The sequence below is a fragment of the Propithecus coquereli genome, unplaced genomic scaffold (genome assembly GCF_000956105.1).
Source record: "Propithecus coquereli isolate 6110/MARCELLA unplaced genomic scaffold, Pcoq_1.0 Scaffold27, whole genome shotgun sequence".
Classification (NCBI taxonomy): Eukaryota; Metazoa; Chordata; class Mammalia; order Primates; family Indriidae; genus Propithecus; species Propithecus coquereli.
This window is the reverse complement of record NW_012148285.1, coordinates 8155361-8172288: the sequence shown is the minus strand read 5'-3', so window position 1 is coordinate 8172288 and position 16928 is coordinate 8155361. Positions and strand designations below refer to the sequence as shown.

At 56.7% G+C, this 16928-nt stretch overlaps 1 protein-coding gene across 3 annotated transcripts in view; it reads right to left on the bottom strand.

Annotated features, from left to right (window-relative positions):
* Positions 1 to 670: 670 nt before the first annotated feature.
* The window catches only part of CIITA (class II, major histocompatibility complex, transactivator), a 37900-nt gene continuing 21642 nt past the window's right edge, over positions 671 to 16928 (bottom strand). For 2 of the 3 annotated variants that reach the window (XM_012647792.1, XM_012647793.1), the window contains exons 9-20: positions 15905 to 16069; positions 15311 to 15379; positions 12836 to 14486; positions 11793 to 11951; positions 11049 to 11120; positions 7403 to 7483; positions 6780 to 6872; positions 5497 to 5583; positions 3122 to 3205; positions 2881 to 2964; positions 2049 to 2146; positions 671 to 1540 (exon numbers count right to left, since the gene is read on the bottom strand). In XM_012647792.1, the coding sequence (XP_012503246.1) occupies positions 2071 to 2146; positions 2881 to 2964; positions 3122 to 3205; positions 5497 to 5583; positions 6780 to 6872; positions 7403 to 7483; positions 11049 to 11120; positions 11793 to 11951; positions 12836 to 14486; positions 15311 to 15379; positions 15905 to 16069 (2621 nt within the window). In that variant the 3' untranslated portion in view covers positions 671 to 1540; positions 2049 to 2070. The remainder of the gene's footprint in view (positions 1541 to 2048; positions 2147 to 2880; positions 2965 to 3121; positions 3206 to 5496; positions 5584 to 6779; positions 6873 to 7402; positions 7484 to 11048; positions 11121 to 11792; positions 11952 to 12835; positions 14487 to 15310; positions 15380 to 15904; positions 16070 to 16928) is intronic. The other variant, XM_012647794.1, reaches the window with a different exon arrangement.

The following is a 16928-nucleotide window of genomic DNA, read 5'->3' as shown; positions in this document are numbered from 1 at the left end:
TTGCTGGGGCCTCTGGCTGAGCAGGCCACGCCCCTGTGGAGACCCACAGCCCAGCTGGCAGCTGGCTGGTAGAAAGCAGAGCTGCCAAGTCCCTTTCGGGCTCACTGCAGCCTGGGCAGGGCTCCAGCGTGGCTAAGAAGTGGCTCCCAGGACAGAGCCGTGTGTCAGAGGCAAAAGAAAACAATCCCCTTGGCATAGCCCACGGCGCTTAAACCTTTCTGACTCCCAGGTAATGAATTTTCCGCCGAATCTTAGGAAGTCACAGAGAAAATCCTTTCTGAAAAGACAGGTCTTGGGCCAAGCGGACTCTGCTGTGTGCGTGTGTGTGCGTGCACACCTGTGTGGTGATGGGGGCCCGTCACACTGGCCAATAGAATACGGCAGAAGTGGTACCGTGTGACTTCTAAGGCCAGGTCATGAAGAGGGTTCTACTTCTCTCTTGGTCTCTCTCCCCGCCCCTCCCTTTTCCTCTCCTTTCCTCTCCCTCTCTGTCTCTCTCTTTCTGGGTGATCACCCTTCCACCCAGCCACCGTGCCATGAGGAAGCCCAAGCCACCCTCGTGGAGAGGTCCCCAGCCAACTGTTCCTTAGGGGACTGAGGCCCCCAGCCGACAGCCAGCATCCCGTGCCAGACGTGTAGGTGAGCGAGTCTTCGGATGATCCAAGTCTGGCCCTCGAGCTGCCGCAGCCGACACTGAGTGGGACAGAGATGAGCCGTCCCCACCAAGCCCTGCCCAAATGACAGGTGTGTGAGCAGAAGTGTGTGTTATTTTAAGGCACTATGTTTGGGGGTGGTTTTTACACATTTAGACAGAACAGTGGGTACCCCAACATGGTAATCATGGTATAAACTGAAACCCTGGACCTGCCGTGAGGTTAATGAGACATTTATAATGTAGTGAAAAAAGACACAGGAAGCGAAGCTGTGGCTCCTGTCTGTCCCCTGCCCCATCCATTAGTGTACCATTACCTGTTGCTCTGCTAAGGTCCCGGGCACCTGGCCAGGCCCGGCTTTGGCCTTGGCCAACAAAGTCAGTGCACAGCGAGTCCCGCAGACGCAAGCAGCTGCCACGGTACCCCAGCCCGTCGTGGTCTGGGGAATTAGCAGGCCGGGGGTTGCCCACCAGTGTCTGCCCCGCGCTAAGAGTGCCCTGTCCGGGAGTCTGGTGGGACAGCAGCATGCAGAAGTGCTCTTCAGCAGGCTGGCAGGGGCCTGGCAGGCCCAAGCGTGGCTGCCTCATCTCCTCACTCTGGACTGGCCGTGGCTGTCCGGAGTGTCCTGCAGGGGAGGCCTCAGGGCTCCCGGGTGGACGCAGCTGCCACCAGGCGCCCACCGGTCTGGGCCCTGAGGAGGCCTGGAGCGGGCCGGTGTCTGTCAGCACAGCAAGACACGGTTTGCTCTGCAGCGGGCGGGGCCAGCCCTGAACGTGCAGGCACTGGGTGTCGGGGTGCTGACGCTCACGGGCTACGCCCCAGGGGAGAGCTGTGTCCACAAGTACCCAGTTCAAGGTCCAGCACGGTCAGTGTCTTCGGAGAATGTGCTGCGGGGGAGGAGTTAGAGAGGGAGGTGAGCCAGGACGCTTAGGAGGGGCCTAGACACCTATCAAGGTGGAGGATGGGAGGGACAGTGGACTGGGGGGTGTCAGAGGGTGATGGACAGCACAGTGTGGGGCACACAGGGCTAGGGGACAGTCATCTTCATAGTGACAGATGAATCCAGAGCCGTCGGGGTAGTCAACAGGCTGAACAGCAGCAAGAAGGGCTTGGAAGTTCCCGAAGGAAGATCTTCCCAAAGCTAAGGACGTGGATGGCCAGCCTACCTGGTCCTTCCCCTGGTCGCTAAGCCTGACCACAGAGAGGACCCTTAGGGACCAAGTCCCCAAACCCTGGAGGACATCTCCACTAGCCCTGTGTGCAGACAGGGGGAAGGCCCAGATGATGCCTGCGTCCAGAGGTGGTCGCCCAGCCCACCTGGCACCCCTTCTCTATGGATACTGCCTTCCCAGGGACAGTCTCCAGTGGTTCTCCCCTCCAGAGCCCACTGGTTACCTTGTCCAGAGCACAGCTGGGATCATCTCAGGCTGATTCGTGAGTCCAGCTGTTTCAGGTGCTCCTGGACACCAAATGGGATGGTGGGTGTCCACATCCTGCAAGGGGGGATGGGACACAAAAGCCCAGGTTAGAGGAGAGAGGTGGCCTGAAGCCCCAATTAAAGCTGCCCCCAAATCCCTCCTCCCACCCAGCCTAGAACCTTGGGGACTTCCCACCTGGCAGGGTGCAGACCGGTGTGGGTTCCTGGGGAAGGCAGAGGCCCAGGAGCCCGGATACCCCTTTCTGGTTCTGCTGCTGACTTGCTGTGTGACCTCAAAAAGCTTAGTTAACTGCTCTGTGCTTTATTTGCCCCATCTGTAAAATGGGTCCTATAAGACCCACCCCATCCATCTTAGAAGACATAAGTGATTATGCAGATGAAAGTGCTTTGAAAGCGTATAAAGTATCACTGCTGGACAGTAGGCATCACAGTGACTTAATACAAAATGAGTTTGAGCCATATGAAATTGCCAGGTGTACAGGTCTAAAAGGGCTAGATGTAGGCAATTTCATGTGGTTCGCCCTAATATAGCATTTACTGAGCAATTTTCTGTTCTAAGAGCTTTATATGCCCTTGATCCATTTAAACCTCATGAAACCTCTTGGGGTGTACATTATTATATCCCCATTCTATAGATAACGAAAGTGAGCCCGGAAGGGTGACGTTCGCGCTTGCCTAAGGTCTCAGGCTGGTGAGGGGCAGAGCGGGATTTGAGCTCCGGGCTCACGGGCTGAACCACGTGCCTGGACACCTGGGGCGTCTCCGCCCCCTAGCGCTGCCGAGACTTACGCCAGCGTCTCCACGTGAGGACACTTCCGCAGGCTGGCGGCGAGCTGCTGGGCCCCGGCGGCCGTGAACTTGTTGTACTGGACACTAAGGAGAGAAACCCGTCCTGGGGACTGGCCCTCGGGACCACCCAACGCCACACCAAGGCCTCCAGCACACCCAGCCCCTCCCGCGATGCCGGGGGAGACCCCCAGTCTCTGCCAGCCCTGGGCCCAGCCTCCCAGCGCCCAGACCCCACACTCACTCCATCACCCGGAGGGACACCATGTCCGGAAGCGCCCGAGCCAGGCTCTCGGCCCCCGCATCGCAGATGCAGTTATTGTACAAGCTGCCAGAGACAGAAGCCAGGGGAAGGGCTTGGGGTTACTGGGGGGGTCAGGGCCCAGCGGGATTCACACCCACTGGGCTCACTGCCCCATTTTACAGAGGGGCAAACCGAGGCCCAGAGACTTGAGGCTGCTTCTCTGTGGTCACACGGTGAGTCCAGGGGAAGCAGTAGGACTAAAAGGATGTCCTATCCTGGCTGACAGTGTGGAAACCCTGGGGAGAACGACTTCCCAAGTTCAAATCCCACCTATGCCTCTTACTGCCTGTGTGATCCTGGGAAAGGTACTCGACTTCTCTGAGACTCAGTTGGCTCGTCTGTAAAATGGGCACAATCAAGGAATTGTAAGGAGGAGTAAATGAGTTAATGCTGGTAAGATACTCAAAGTGCACCCTGGCACCTGGAATGAATTGTGTTACCTCTGGCTATGACTACCTCACAGAAGCATTCGTGAGGGTTATGTGCGTTACCACAGAGGGTGTGACAGCACTGGGGATAGGAAGAGAAAAACCCAGAGTCCCTGTGTGCTGTACTCACAGCCACCATCAGTAGCGGTGGGCAGAGCAAGACGACTGGCATCGGCGCCGACTTACGGGCACACTCATTACCAAGCATCCCCTCCCCGGGCCAGATGCCGCTGCGGCTCTGATTTCAGGGCCATGACTTTGCCATGACTCAGCCTTGGAGCCGCACTGCAGGGCTGCTGTGAAGGCAGCAGGTCTCAGCCGCTGCTAAGTGGATTCCTGCTAAACCCTGGCACCCCCGGATATCACAGGCCGGCTGGCATCAGGGCAGAAACCAGGTGGGGCTTGACAATCTCTTCCTGGGACAGGTCTCCTGACCCAGGAGGCCCTTCCTCCCCGCCGCAGGCAGAGTGCTCTGACCGTATTTCACCGATGCCAAGACACACGCGTCGTCATTTGAATATCACTGAGATCAGGATGTGTCTTATAACCAATAGCGTGTTTACCGGCAGCATTTTGTCCTTTTCCTGGCGTCTTACAGTGAGTGGCATCTTGGATCCCACGAAATACGCCATTTCTTAGAGTGTAAATCAAATCAAGTCTCACCTCCACATGCCCCACCTGCTTCTCCATTCACACTGAACAAACTACAGATGCCTCCCTGTGTGATCTAGACCTGCTGACCTCTCCCTCCCTGTCCCCATTCACTACAGACAGCCACAGTGGCCCTTTTGACCCTCAGAAACCCAACCTCTCTCCCTGCTCAGAGCCTTTGCACCTGCTGTTCCCTCCTCCTAGAGCGCTTTCCCCCTAGAGCTTCCCACAGAGGAATCACCTCCCCAGAGATGCCCTGATCTCTCTTGGATTTGATACTGTCCGTCGTACTCTCCTGGGCCTTGTTAGTTTACTTCTCGGCATGAACTACTATTTTATAATGTTTTATTTATGCATGTGTTCACTTATTCAAGAAACTTGAAAGCAAGAACCATATCTATCTTGCTCGTAGCTGTATCTCTGGTCCCAATACAAGTTCTGGCCCACGGTTTGTGTTAGCGAATATTGGATCCCTTGCGCAGCTCTCGGGGAGGGAGCGTCACCAATCACATAGACTACCAATTGCACAGTACACAACCTGCACAGCTGCACACGGTGGTCGTGGCTGAAAGGATACATGAATTGATGCATCAACAGAGATGGGCAAGATGCCACCTTTCCTGGGAATCTTACTGGCTGTGAAGAGGGCTGGCATAAAGGAGGGCAGTGCCTCCCCGCCCAGAGAGTGAGGACAGCTGGTGATTCTGAGTTGAGCGACTGGGGCTCTGGTCCCAGGTCAGTGCTCCACAGTCTCTGGTTCCACACCAGGGTCGGGCTAGAAAAACTCAAAAGCGAGAGGTGCTATGCCAAGGCCCAGCAGAAGGTGGCAGTGTAAGCACTGACTGGTGTGCGAGAACAAGGCCAGCCAAGGCGGCCGGTGTGTGGTCAGCCTTCCAGAAGCGGCCACCCCGGACTGGGAAAAAGCTTGGTCTTGCCTTTCCCTGGAGGAAGAGTACCAAAATGTGTTGTCCACCAGGGGCCAGCATTGTGCCAAGCACCTCCCATAGGCCACTGGGATGGTTCTCGTTTTCCAGATGAGCAAACAGAAGCTAAGAATGAATAAGCCACTCACCCAGAGTTCCTTCCCTGGGTCCTGCTAATGCTCTTGTTCAGGGCCGGGGTGATTGCTTCTAGGGTCCCGTGTCTACCCCACAGCCAGCACGAGGCTGCTCCCTGCCCTCCCCCAGCCAGCCAGCTCTGTACCTGACCCGTGACCGTGACCGGGGCCCCACTCACCTCAGCCTGAGCAGGGACGCAGCAAGCGAAGGCAGGGCCTCGGCGAGCTTGCAGGCACCCACATCGGTGATGCTGTTCTGGGACAGGCTGCAGGACACAGCAGGGGGAGGGCTCAGGACCACGCCTGTCTGCCCCGTCCCCGACCAGCATCCATCCATCCACCCATCCATCCACCCGGCCCAGGCAGAGCGGGAAAGCTCTCCATCCCCACAGGGTGGGCCACAGCAACAAACACGTGACGATCGACCTCGGGGAGAGTCCTGGGTGATAAATGGTGAATGGCACTGTCGGCAGACTTACACTGTCTCTAAATAAACAAAAGGATACTGTTCCATCCTGTGGCCACGTGGGATGATGGGAGTGAGGATGCTTTATGGATTTTATAGCATTCCCTCTTTTCCCCCCGGACCACTTTTCAGCACTATAATTAAGTGTTTGTGTTATTTATTTAAGGTCTGTCCTTTCCGCCAGGCTGTGGGCTCCTCAAGGAGAGAGGGTGTGTCTGCTCCATTCTTTACTGTATCCCTGTGCCTAGAGCTGTGCCAAGCACATAGTAGGTGCTCAGTAAATACTTGGGGGTGGAAAGAACACGTGGGAAAGAGGAGAAGGGAGGCAGGACTAAGGGGGAATCTAGCTCCTTGCATTGTCTCCTAGAACACTAGAAATTACTGGAGAAGTCTCAGAGTCCTACTGTTAAGGAAGTTGCTAAATGAATTCTGGTGAAATCTCAGATTTGACACCCTCCAGGTTCAGTAAAACATCTTATCCATCTCCAGCTTCCCAAAGCCAAGAATTAAAAAAAATCTTACTGTTCTGATAAAAATGTTTAACTGATAAATCCTAACCTACCTCTCTTTTTTTCACCCCCGGTATAATTTTCTGTCACTGTATTTTATTTTTATTACTGTATACTTTACAATTATAGGCTTGTTTATTTGTTTGATTGGTTACTGTGCCTCCTCACTAGAAGTTAAGATCCCTGAGGGCAGGAGATTTGTTTGTTTTGTTTAAAGCTGGGTCTCCGGGGCCTAGGATGGTGCCCGCACATAGCAGGTGCTCCTTAAATATTTGTTGATTAAATTAGTAAGTGATCGGCTGAGTGGATGATTAAATAAAGGAATGACTGAGTGAGTGGTTGGATGAATGAATGAATGAGTGAATGAATGAATGACTCAGTGGAAGGATGAATGGCTGATTCAACGGACGAGTGAATGGAAGAATACAAAAGCCAGCCGGCCTTTGGGGGACAGATGCGGAGGGAAGAGCAGGCCCAGCCCACTCACTTGAGGGTTTCCAGGGCCTTCAGCTGAGGGAAGGTGGCGGAGAGCTGCGCGACGCCCTCGTCCCCAATCTTGTTCTCGCTCAGCGCGTCCAGGCTGCGGGTGGAATCAGATGGAGACCGTCAGCCAGTGCCTGGGAGGCCACTCCCACCTCGCCCCTCCCACCCCGCAGCCCTGGATACAGCACAGGCAGACAGCCCACTCCGGAGCCCTGGCGACCAGGACCTTGTCACCGGAGGGTACCCGTTGGCCGGCAATGCCTGGTTTGCTTCTCAGGGCTCCCCCGCCAGCTTAGGCAGCTTCCTTAACCTCTTGGAACCCGCACTGAGAAGTGGGATCGGGCCTCCCCCTCGCACCCCGCTCCCGCCTCCCCAGCAGCAAATGAGGCTGTGAGGGCAAAGAGTTTCAAAGGTCACGAAAGGATCCCAAACGTTTTTAGTTATTGGGGATCCCCATCTGCCGTCCCTTCCCCGCAGCGGAGTCATCCGGTTACTCTCCAGCCACGCAGAGGAAGCAGAGCGGGGAGCGAGGGAGAGAGAGGGCTCTGCTCTTTGCACGTGCCTAGGGCAGGGCTGGGGTTGTCAGAACCCAGAGGTGGAGGGGACGGGCGCCAGGGCCATACTCACTCCAGGTGCTGGAGGGAGGAGAAGGCCGCGAGGATCCTCACCAGTTTGGGGAAGGCCTGGGGGCCTGCGGTGGGGCCCAACCTAGGAGGCGAAGAGCAGGGTAAGACTCCAGAACAGTCGCAGCCCTCGATTCGGCCCCAGGGGGGCAGAGACGGGCACAGAAGCCAGGCCTATCTGAGTCCCCCCTTCCCCGCCTTTCGCCTCTCACCTCGCCCCAACCCTCCCCTGCGGGACCCCAGTCCCTTTTGCTTGGGGCAGATTTCACAAAGCCTCTCCCCAGGAGGCCAGCTGGGCCTCTGGTCTCTAAGCAGGAGCCGGCTCTCCTGCCCACATCCACACGCACCTTTGCCCAGCCCCGGCCTGGTGAAGCGGCCCCTGCATGCCAGCTGAGGACCACCGCAAGTGGCAAACCGGACGGCTTACTTGTCTTCGCATGTGAATAGCAAAGAGAGCCCTTCGCGGAGCACTTGCACGTCAGGCACATGCAGGGTCCTTCAATCAGCTTAGATCTCATTTAATCCTCACAACTCTGAGCTAAGGGCTCTTCTTACCCCCATTTTACATATGGGGAAACCAAGGCACGGAACGGTTAAATAGCTTACACAAGGTCACACAGACCAGACTTTGAGGAAATGAGAGAAATAAGGACAATGAAGGGCTGTTTTGTTTTGTTTCAATAATGTGGTTAAATGTATTCAATGTAAAGACCTGTCTTTTATTCTAAAAATTGTCTTTTGAACTTTTTTGATATTAAAATGATTTTTTTTTTTTTTTTTTTGTGACAGAGTCTCACTCTTTTGTCCAGTCTAGAGTGCCGTGGCGTCAGCCTAGCTCACAGCAACCTCAAACTCCTGGGTTCAAGTGATCCTCCTGCCTCAGCCTCCCAAGTAGCTGGGACTACAGGCATGCGCCACCATGCCTGGCTAATTATTCTATATATATTTTTAGTTGTCCGATTAATTTCTTTCTATTTTTAGTAGAGACGGGGTCTCGCTCTTGCTCAGGCTGGTCTCGAACTCCTGAGCTCAAACAATCCGCCCGCCTCGGCCTCCCAGAGTGCTAGGATTACAGGCGTGAGCCACCGCGCCAGGCCTAAAATGATCATTTTTTAATAAAAGTTTAGGGCCAGCAGTGGTTACCATGTTGTCATTTGTTTGTTTGAATAAATATACTTGATAAAAATTAAAAGATGGTAACCGCGTGGTCACTCGAATTCATTCTGAAACGTTCTTGGTCTCCGAAATCCCAAAGTCCGGGAACCACTGGCCGCAGTAAAAGGCCACAGGGTCGGAGCTGGACTCCGGGGTCTCCTGCGCAGCTCCCGCGCTAAGGGCCTCGGCAGACGCCTTCGCCTCTGGGTCTCGGCAGCCCCGACCTTGTAAGGTTGTCGGAAGGATGAAGAAATTCATCCTCACGTATTTACCCCTCGCCTACCATGCCAGGCCCAGGGGAGAGCCACGCACGAAACAGACAAAACCCCTGACGTGGCAGAGCTGACGTGCCAGTGGGGAAGAGATCTGGTGTTCGAGTCAGTGAGTCACGCAGAAAAAGTACAGTGGCGAGGGGGCGAGATTTCGTTTTTAAATAGGAGTGTCAGAAAAGGCCTTACTGAGAAAGACCACGGGAGGTGCGGGCGTGGGCCGTGCAGATGTCTGGGGAAGAGCATTCTAGGCACAGGGCACAGCCAGTGCAAAGGCCCAGAGGCAGGACCTTGCCCAGGGAGGTTGAAAAACAGCGAGGAGGCCCACGGGGCTGGAGACGGAGTGAGCAACGCAGAGTTCAGGGTGAACAGGGGGTGCTGTAGGAGTGGGGTCCCTGCAGGGTTTCGAGGGGCCCAGGGGCAGCTGAGGGCTATAGGGTGCCAGAACAGATGCCCGAAATAGTCTTTTCCTTCCTTCCTTCCTCAGAACTTTCTCGGGGCTTCCGGCCTCCAGGTGGCTGGTGACGGCCCTAGGCTGTTCTACCCCATTGTCACTGCTCGCCAGAGCACAGTTCCGACCTCGCACTAGGGGCTTTTTAAGCTGAAAATAATTCAAGGCCAGAAAGGGCCCTTGGCGATTGTTTTCATACATTTCCTCTTTTCAGTGACATTTTTACCTCCGCACAAATTTGGCCCTTTGTCTCTGTTCAAAACAAGAGACGCTTGGCTTTTTCCGGGGCATGAGGGAAGTGTGTGGGTGATCAGCGCGGGGGGCCACAGGCAAGTCACTTAACCTGGCCGGGCCTTAGTTTCCTCATCTGTAAAATGGGGAAGATCATGTCTGTCTCCCACGGTAGCTCTTGAGAGTAATGAGATGATGTGTAAAATGCACTAAATACACTAGGTGCTTAATAATGCCTTCGTAATCATGAGATGATCTTAGGCCTTTGACAAGAACCAAACACTAAATTAGCTTTTTCGTGGGTTGGAGCTTGGAGCCAGGCTGACCTGACTTTTACGATTTTGGACAAACAACGTAAACTCCCTGGGCCTCGGTGTTGCCATGTGTACAACGGGGAGGTGACGGTAATAGCCCCAGAGGAGGATCAGCTGAGATGACAGAGGTGAAGGTGTTTTGCACACTGACAAGCTATGTCCTGACAGACAGCTCTAAGTACGTGACAACAATGACCGCACTCCAGGGCCCGTGTGCGGCGGGCTGCGCTTCCGGGGCGACCCAGGCACAACTGGGCTCTCTAGAGCCCACTGAGGTCTCCGTTGCTGTCACCCTGGCAGCACCACCTAAGATGCCGGCTCCCGGCCCTGGCCTCGCATAGGGTGACCAACTGTCCTGGTTTGCCTGGGACTGAGGGGTTTCTTGGGATACAAGAGTTTCAGGGCTAAAACCAGTCCCAGGCGAGCCGGGGTGCTTGTTCACCCTAACTGCACAGCTTTCGGGAATCCTGCAAACCGGGGGAAGACTCCCCAGGCTGAGTCACTGGGTTGGGCGAGGGTCTCAGCTCTGGAATGATCGGAATCGCCAGTGATTCTGCTGTGTGGCCGGGCGAAGAACCAGTGCCTGGAGGCGGGACAGGCCCCTGGGCTTTATCAGTGGCGTTGGCTAGGGAGGGCTGGCTGCTTCCCCTGGGGAGCCCATCCCTTGGTCATGGACATAAGCAAGCTCCGCACAAGGGGTATGTGCAGTCCCCAACCACAGCAGGGAAAAGGACCCAAGCGGTGGTCACAGCAGCATCCTCCTGTGGAAGGTCACAGGCTGGAGACACACTGGCCCTTCTAGCCCTGGCCGAATTACAATTCCTAGAAGGCCTTTCTCCCTCCCTTCTCCCCACTTGGCTCATTCCTTCTCCGTGGTCAAGCTTCCATGCAGGTAGCACCTCCTCCAGGAAGTCCCCCTGGGCCCTTCCCCATGGGTGCTGACTAGACTGCAAGCTCACTGAGGACAGCAGCCTCGGTCATTCAGTAGATGCTCAACAAGCCTGCCGGCGGCGGGAACGGGCGCGTTAACCAGCAAACGGCCCTGTGAGCCTGGAATCTGGGCATCTCCGCCCTTGCCCAGACTGCCACATTCCAGTGCTGGTTTCCAAAGCGGTGGGGGAGAGGGTGAGAACGGCCCTGGACACCCATCTCTACTCCGGCGGCACAAGCCCAGCGAACGCAGGAGAAGAAACCTTGCGGAGACCCGAGACAATCTCCCCCTTGGCTTACGCAAACTCCAGTTTCTTTAGGTCCCGGACAGCGGGGAGCTCCCCGGCTGCGTCTTCTGAGGAACTTCTCGTCCTGGAGAGAACAGGCAATGTTGGTGCGGGGGGTAAGCTCTTCTGTCACTGAGCCCTGACCCGTGGGTCCCATGGTGGCCGCCCAGTCCCCAAAACGCCCTGGGAGGATTGCCTGCCTTGGGGCTATTGTCGTGCTCTATTGAAAAGAAAAATCTCAGGACTGTGTGTTTCATGGAAAAGAGCCTCAGAGTAGGCACTTATCAGCACCCACCCCAGACAGCACGTAACAGTGTGTGATGAAGGAAGGAGTGACAGTTAACTCGTTCTGTGGCCAAGCGTCCTCTGCCCTCTGGCTCTTATCTCTGCCATCTATAAAATGGGAATGATACTGGTCCTAAATGCCTCAAAGGGTGGCAGCGGGTGTCACTTCTGCTTCTAGATGCACAAGGCATCCTTGTTAACTCCCAGAAGGGAGAGTTTCTGCTTGGCTCTAGCTGAAGAAGAACTGGGCATACAACGCCAAGTTTTGGATGGAGCAAAGCGCTCAACCCAGCAGGCTTTGCCCGAGCGGCGACTGCAGTGAGATATTCGGGGGAGCCGTCGTCCAGAAAGAGGACACGGGGTGTCCCAAAGGAGACAAGGCACTGGAAATGCCCATGACAATCTTGATGATGGGTCCTACGTGTCCTCAACACCATGGCCTGGACCGTCTCCCATCCCCTCTCCCCCTCACCTCTGGGTCTGCACGAGGTTGCCCAGGTCTTCCACGTCCTTCGGGGACTTGGCTTTGAAAGGCTCGATGGTGAACTTCTCCTCCGCCGCCTGGAGCAGCTTGGTCTCCCCACGCTGCCGTAGGGACTCCCACAGCCCCACCGTGTCGCTCAAGGCAGCCCTGTGGAGGGAAGGCCTCAGACCCAGGCATGGTGCCCGGGCTAGACCATAATGGAGGGGCAGCTCCATGAAGGGACCTCCTACCTATTCAAATACTTTCCTTTCTTAGCTTAACCTCCTCCAGAAAGCCTTCCATGACCACTCCAGCCCTTATGGAGTCCTCCTTTCTGGCAATTCTCACAGTGGTTTTGTTTCCCTTTTTGCTTTGGCTACCAGGAAGCTCAGTGCTAAATTCTTGGCACAATTGTAAGGACTTTATGGCTTGGGTAAAGTATGTTTAGGGGGAATGTGGGAGCAATTCTCTGAAGGTTAAGCTGAAGTGCTCAAGCAGACTGAAGAAAGACTTAAATCCACCAAATGAAGGAATTTAGACTCCATCCTGAGGACGGTGGAGTGCCCCTGAAGGGTTGTCAGCAGGGATGTTATATGATCAGATTTAAGTTCTGGGAAGATTGCACTGGTGGCTGGACATAAAATGGAGAGAATGGAGGCAGGGAGGCCAAGGGGAGGCCATGGCTTTAATCTAAGCCAGAGAACACAGTGCCTTGATCAGTGTTCATCCACTGAACAAAGAACCCAGAGAACAAATTTGAACCCAGGTCAGTCTTGGATTCTAGGTATGGCCCAGTGCCTGGCACATGGTGGGCCTTCAAACATTGGTTGGAAGAACAATTCTGCCCCTCACTGCTGCGTGGCTTTGGGCAAGCAGCTGCCCCTCTCTGAGCCTCAGCATCGTCATCTTGAACATAGGGTGGATCCATTCTGCCTCACCTGGCTGCCGTGCACACAAAATGGGACCCCACAGAGCAAGTACTAGGCGCAGCAGCAAGACCGCAGTCGGTGCCCAGCACAAGGGAGCCCCTCTTCCCCGTCCCCTGCCCCCACCTGAAACGGGTGACACAGCTGAGTCCCACGAGGTTCCCCAGTCCAGAGGGGTCAATGCCAGTGCTGCGAAGGTCCAGGGAGAAGTCTCGGCCCGCCGCCTCCAAGGCCCTGCCCAGCACATGTGCATCGGGAGGCGTGAGCCGGGTGCCCAGGAAGGACAGGCGGGCGGGGAGCTCCTGCACCACGTGCTGCCAGATCCCAGCCTCCTCGGCCTCGTGGGCGCAGTGCAGCAGTTCCAGCAGCCGCCTGGCCCGCAGCGTCCCGGGCTGCAGCTGCTTCAGGTACCTGGTGAGCACCTTCCGCTTCCGGTCCACCAAGGCGGCCTCCGCCGGCCCGACCAGGGCTCCCAGGCAGCGCGTGCGAGGCTGGAAGATGAGCCCGGCCAGGAAGCGCGGCACGCCCTCCAGCCAGTTGTCATAGGGCCTCTTCTTCCGCGGCGTCAGTGCCAGATACTGCGGCAGCTCCTTGTTCTTGATTTCGCTGCTCAGGGCCAGCCACACGGCCCCCAGGAAGCACTGCAGGAGGAAGCTGGAGAAGGCCAGCTCGGCCACTGCGGCCCCCGGGGCGGGCCGCACGAAGCCCTTGGCCACAGCCCAGGTCCTCACCTCCGCGGAGGGGAACTGGCCCTCCTGCAGGGTGCCTTGGCGCCTGCGGCCCAGCTCCCAGGCCAGCTTGGCCAGCCCCGCCAGGGCTCCCGGGGGGCCGTCGCGGACTGCAGGGCCCAGCAGGCCCACGTAGAGGCCCGTGAGTGTGGCGGGCAGCCTGGCCCCCTCCCCCAGCTCCAGCAGGGCCTCCGAGAGCTGGCACACTGCCCGGCACACAGCAGGGCTGTGGCCGTGACTGAGGAGAAACGGCTGGTCCCGGAGGAGCGCCAGGGCTCTGTCTCGGTGCTCGCTCGCCCCCGAGCACTCAAAGTAACGCGACACGTAGGCCCGGGCCTGCTCGCTGGAGAAGCCGGCCATCTCGAACAGGGCGTCGGCCTTGCTCAGGCTCTGGGCCAGGCGGCCGCGGGGCCGGGCCGTCAGGAGCAGGGTGCAGCCCCGCAGCAGCTTCCGCTGGAAGAGGCCGGCCAGCAGCCCCCGGAGGGAGCGGGGCTCTGCGGACGCCGGGCCGCACGCGCTGTGCAGAAAGCCCTCTTGGGCCTCGAGCTCCTCGAAGGCGTCCAGGATGAGCAGGACGCGGTCGGGCCTTCTCAAGATGTAGCTGAGGACCTCGTCGTCCGCCTCGAGTGGCTGCGGGCCCAGGGAGAAGAGCAGGTCCCGCAGGCAGCAGGCATCCCCCGGACGGTCCAAAGAGTGGCAGGGGACGTGGAAGACGAAGTCGTACTGCGGGAGCTGCCCGCGGGCCCAGGCCCTGCTCACGGCGCGAGCCCAGCAGCTCTTCCCCTGCCCCGCCTTGCCCAGCACGGCAACCACGCGCGTTTCCCGCGGCCGCCGCCGCTCCCTGGCCGCCAGCAGCACCTCGGCCAGGCCCCCCTGGGCCAGCTGCCGCTCCGCCCAGTCCGGGGTGGCCAGCTCCCACTCCTGGCTCTTGTTGCTGGTCCTCTCCAGCCCGGCCCTCACGAGGTCCACCTGAACCAGGATGCCGTCGGGGCCCGCGGGCTCCGCCCGGTACTCCTCCCGCAGCAAGCGACAGAACCGCTCCACCGGCTCTGCAAAGGCCAAGGGGCGTGTCGGTGGGGGACGTAAGAGGCAGGCCGGCCACCGTGAGGCCAACACTGCCACCCTCACCGCGTCACCCACTCACTGCACAGTCTTCATCGAATGCCTCATGTGGCTCATTCGCTGAGTCATTTTTTGCCACCCCATTCGTTCACTCGTCTTCTCGCCCGTGTCTCTGTGCACTGCTTTTATGCCTCATCTCATTCCCTCCTGTCCTCACCAACCTGCTTCTTCATTTGGTCCCTCCCTCACTCACTACGGGGGGACCACAGGAGGTGGGTGTTAAGAGTTAGGACAGTGGAGCCCTTGTGTCTAGGTTCAAATCCTAGCTCTGCCACTTGTCAGTGTAATCTTGAGCATGTTATATACTGCACTGTGCCTCAGTATTCTCATCTGTGAAATGGGGATACATTAGCGTTGTTTGAGACTCTGATGATTTAACATATCTAATGCGCTTAGACGAGTACGTGGAAGTAAGCGTTTAGTAATTTAGCCATTCTCTTATTCACGGGTTCACTCCCACCTCCCATCACCCCCATCCTCATCCACTCGCCCCTCGTTCACTCTCAGCCTCACCAATGAGCTGTCGACACCCAGCGCGAGCTTATCAAGGGGCACGTTCGTGATAGATATTGCATGAGTGAGTGGCGGAACAAACGCCGAAATGATGGCGTGATCAAATAAGTGAATGAAGGAACGAATGTGTGAGCCAACAGACAGCGGATTGAATAACCGTTGAGCCAGTGAGTGAAGCGAAGCCAGATTTGGGCTTCCCTCTCCAGCACCCGGGGCAGAGGGACCCTGCGTCACTCACCAGGCCATTTGGGAAGCTCGCTGGAGACCTCCTCGTCTGCCTGGCATTGGGTGGGGGACATTTCACTCTCTGGAGATGGAGAAGCTGGTGTCAGAGTTAGGGTGAGGGGCACCCCCGGGGACTTCCCTCCCTCTGGGCCATTCGGTGCTCAGAGCGTCCAGAGGGCACAGCCCACAATGGCTGAGTCTGCCAAGACGGGAGTGACAAGATAAGGGCCCGAGGCTACATCTGACTCCAAGACATCTTTCTTTGGCCGTCTGTACTTTTACAAATTTCACCCATGTTTTAAAACCACAGTATCTCTGTAAAAATTGATTTTCAGTTTTAGAAGATTTGGCCCCACTGGACCTGCTTTCCTGCTGGGTAACAAGCAGCTGAAGGCTGGTGGCTCCGTTTAGGTGGGACATGGATTCTCCAGCTGTCCCCTCCCCCCAGCCATGCCCTCCGCTCCCTGGAGACCCTCCCTGTCCTTCTGACCCCTGAACATGACCTTCCACCCCTGCAGGCAGGCTCTGCGTGGACCTGGTCTGAGGCAATTCCCTCCCAGGGCCTCACTCCCGCAGCCAGTGCCTCTCGCGCCACCAAGGTCCTCACCTGTCACGTCTGCGTGGGAGGTCAGCGCTGGCTCAGGCATGCTGGGCAGATCAGCTGCAGAAGGAGCGAAGGGGCTGGTGGAGCCGGGCCGGTCTGGGGACTTGGGGAGGCTGTGAATAGCGGGGCCACTGGAAGGGGGTGCTTGTCCAGCCTGGGGCACTTCACCTACATTGTGGGCAGAGAAGGGTGTAAGGATAACCAGGTACCCAGGCCAGAACTCACTTGGGTCACTCCCGCCCCACACCAGGCTGTGAAGCTTGGGAAACCTGGGGTGGGGAGAGAGCTCTGGAATTAGATCTAGCTCCCAGAGCCTTGGTTTCCCCACCTGTGAAATGGACACGATCAGCTCCGAAGGAGCTTAGGGGTAGGTGCCACAGTAGCACCGTTCGCAGTGTGGTTAGTGCTCATTTTTCTAGAACTGCCAGGAACTGCTCCTTTGCTTCTGGGGCACCAGTGCCTCATACAGAAACTGGCAGGCAGCCACAAAAGGATGCTCTCAACTTGAGTGGAAGGAAGCATCCTCCTGGCCTCATTTCTGAGAGCCCAGACATGCCTTTCCTAACATAATTCACCACCCCTCAGTGTGGCGGGTCAGCAGGACCATTTTACCAATCAGGAAACAAGACAAATTTGAGAAAGCTGTGCAAGGATGCACACCAAACTGCTCACATTGGTATGCTGTGGGAGTGGTATGAGGGAGATCCTCAGTCGACTCTTGTAAGCATCTCTTGTCATTTGGTTTGTTAATGAGCATGTATTGATGTTGCAACTTAAAATAAAATTTTTTAAAAAGAAGGAAAAACTGACCAGCCTGAGCAAGAGCAAGACCATGTCTCTACTAAAAATAGAAAAAATTAGCCAGGCGTGGTGGCGCATGCCTTTAGTCCCAGCTACTCGGGAGGCTGAGGCAGAAGGATCGCTTGAGCCCAGGAGTTTGATGTTGCTGTGAGCTAGGCTGACGCCACGGCACACTAGCCCAGACAACAGAGCAAGACTGTTTCAAAAAAAAGGAAAGAGGCCGGGC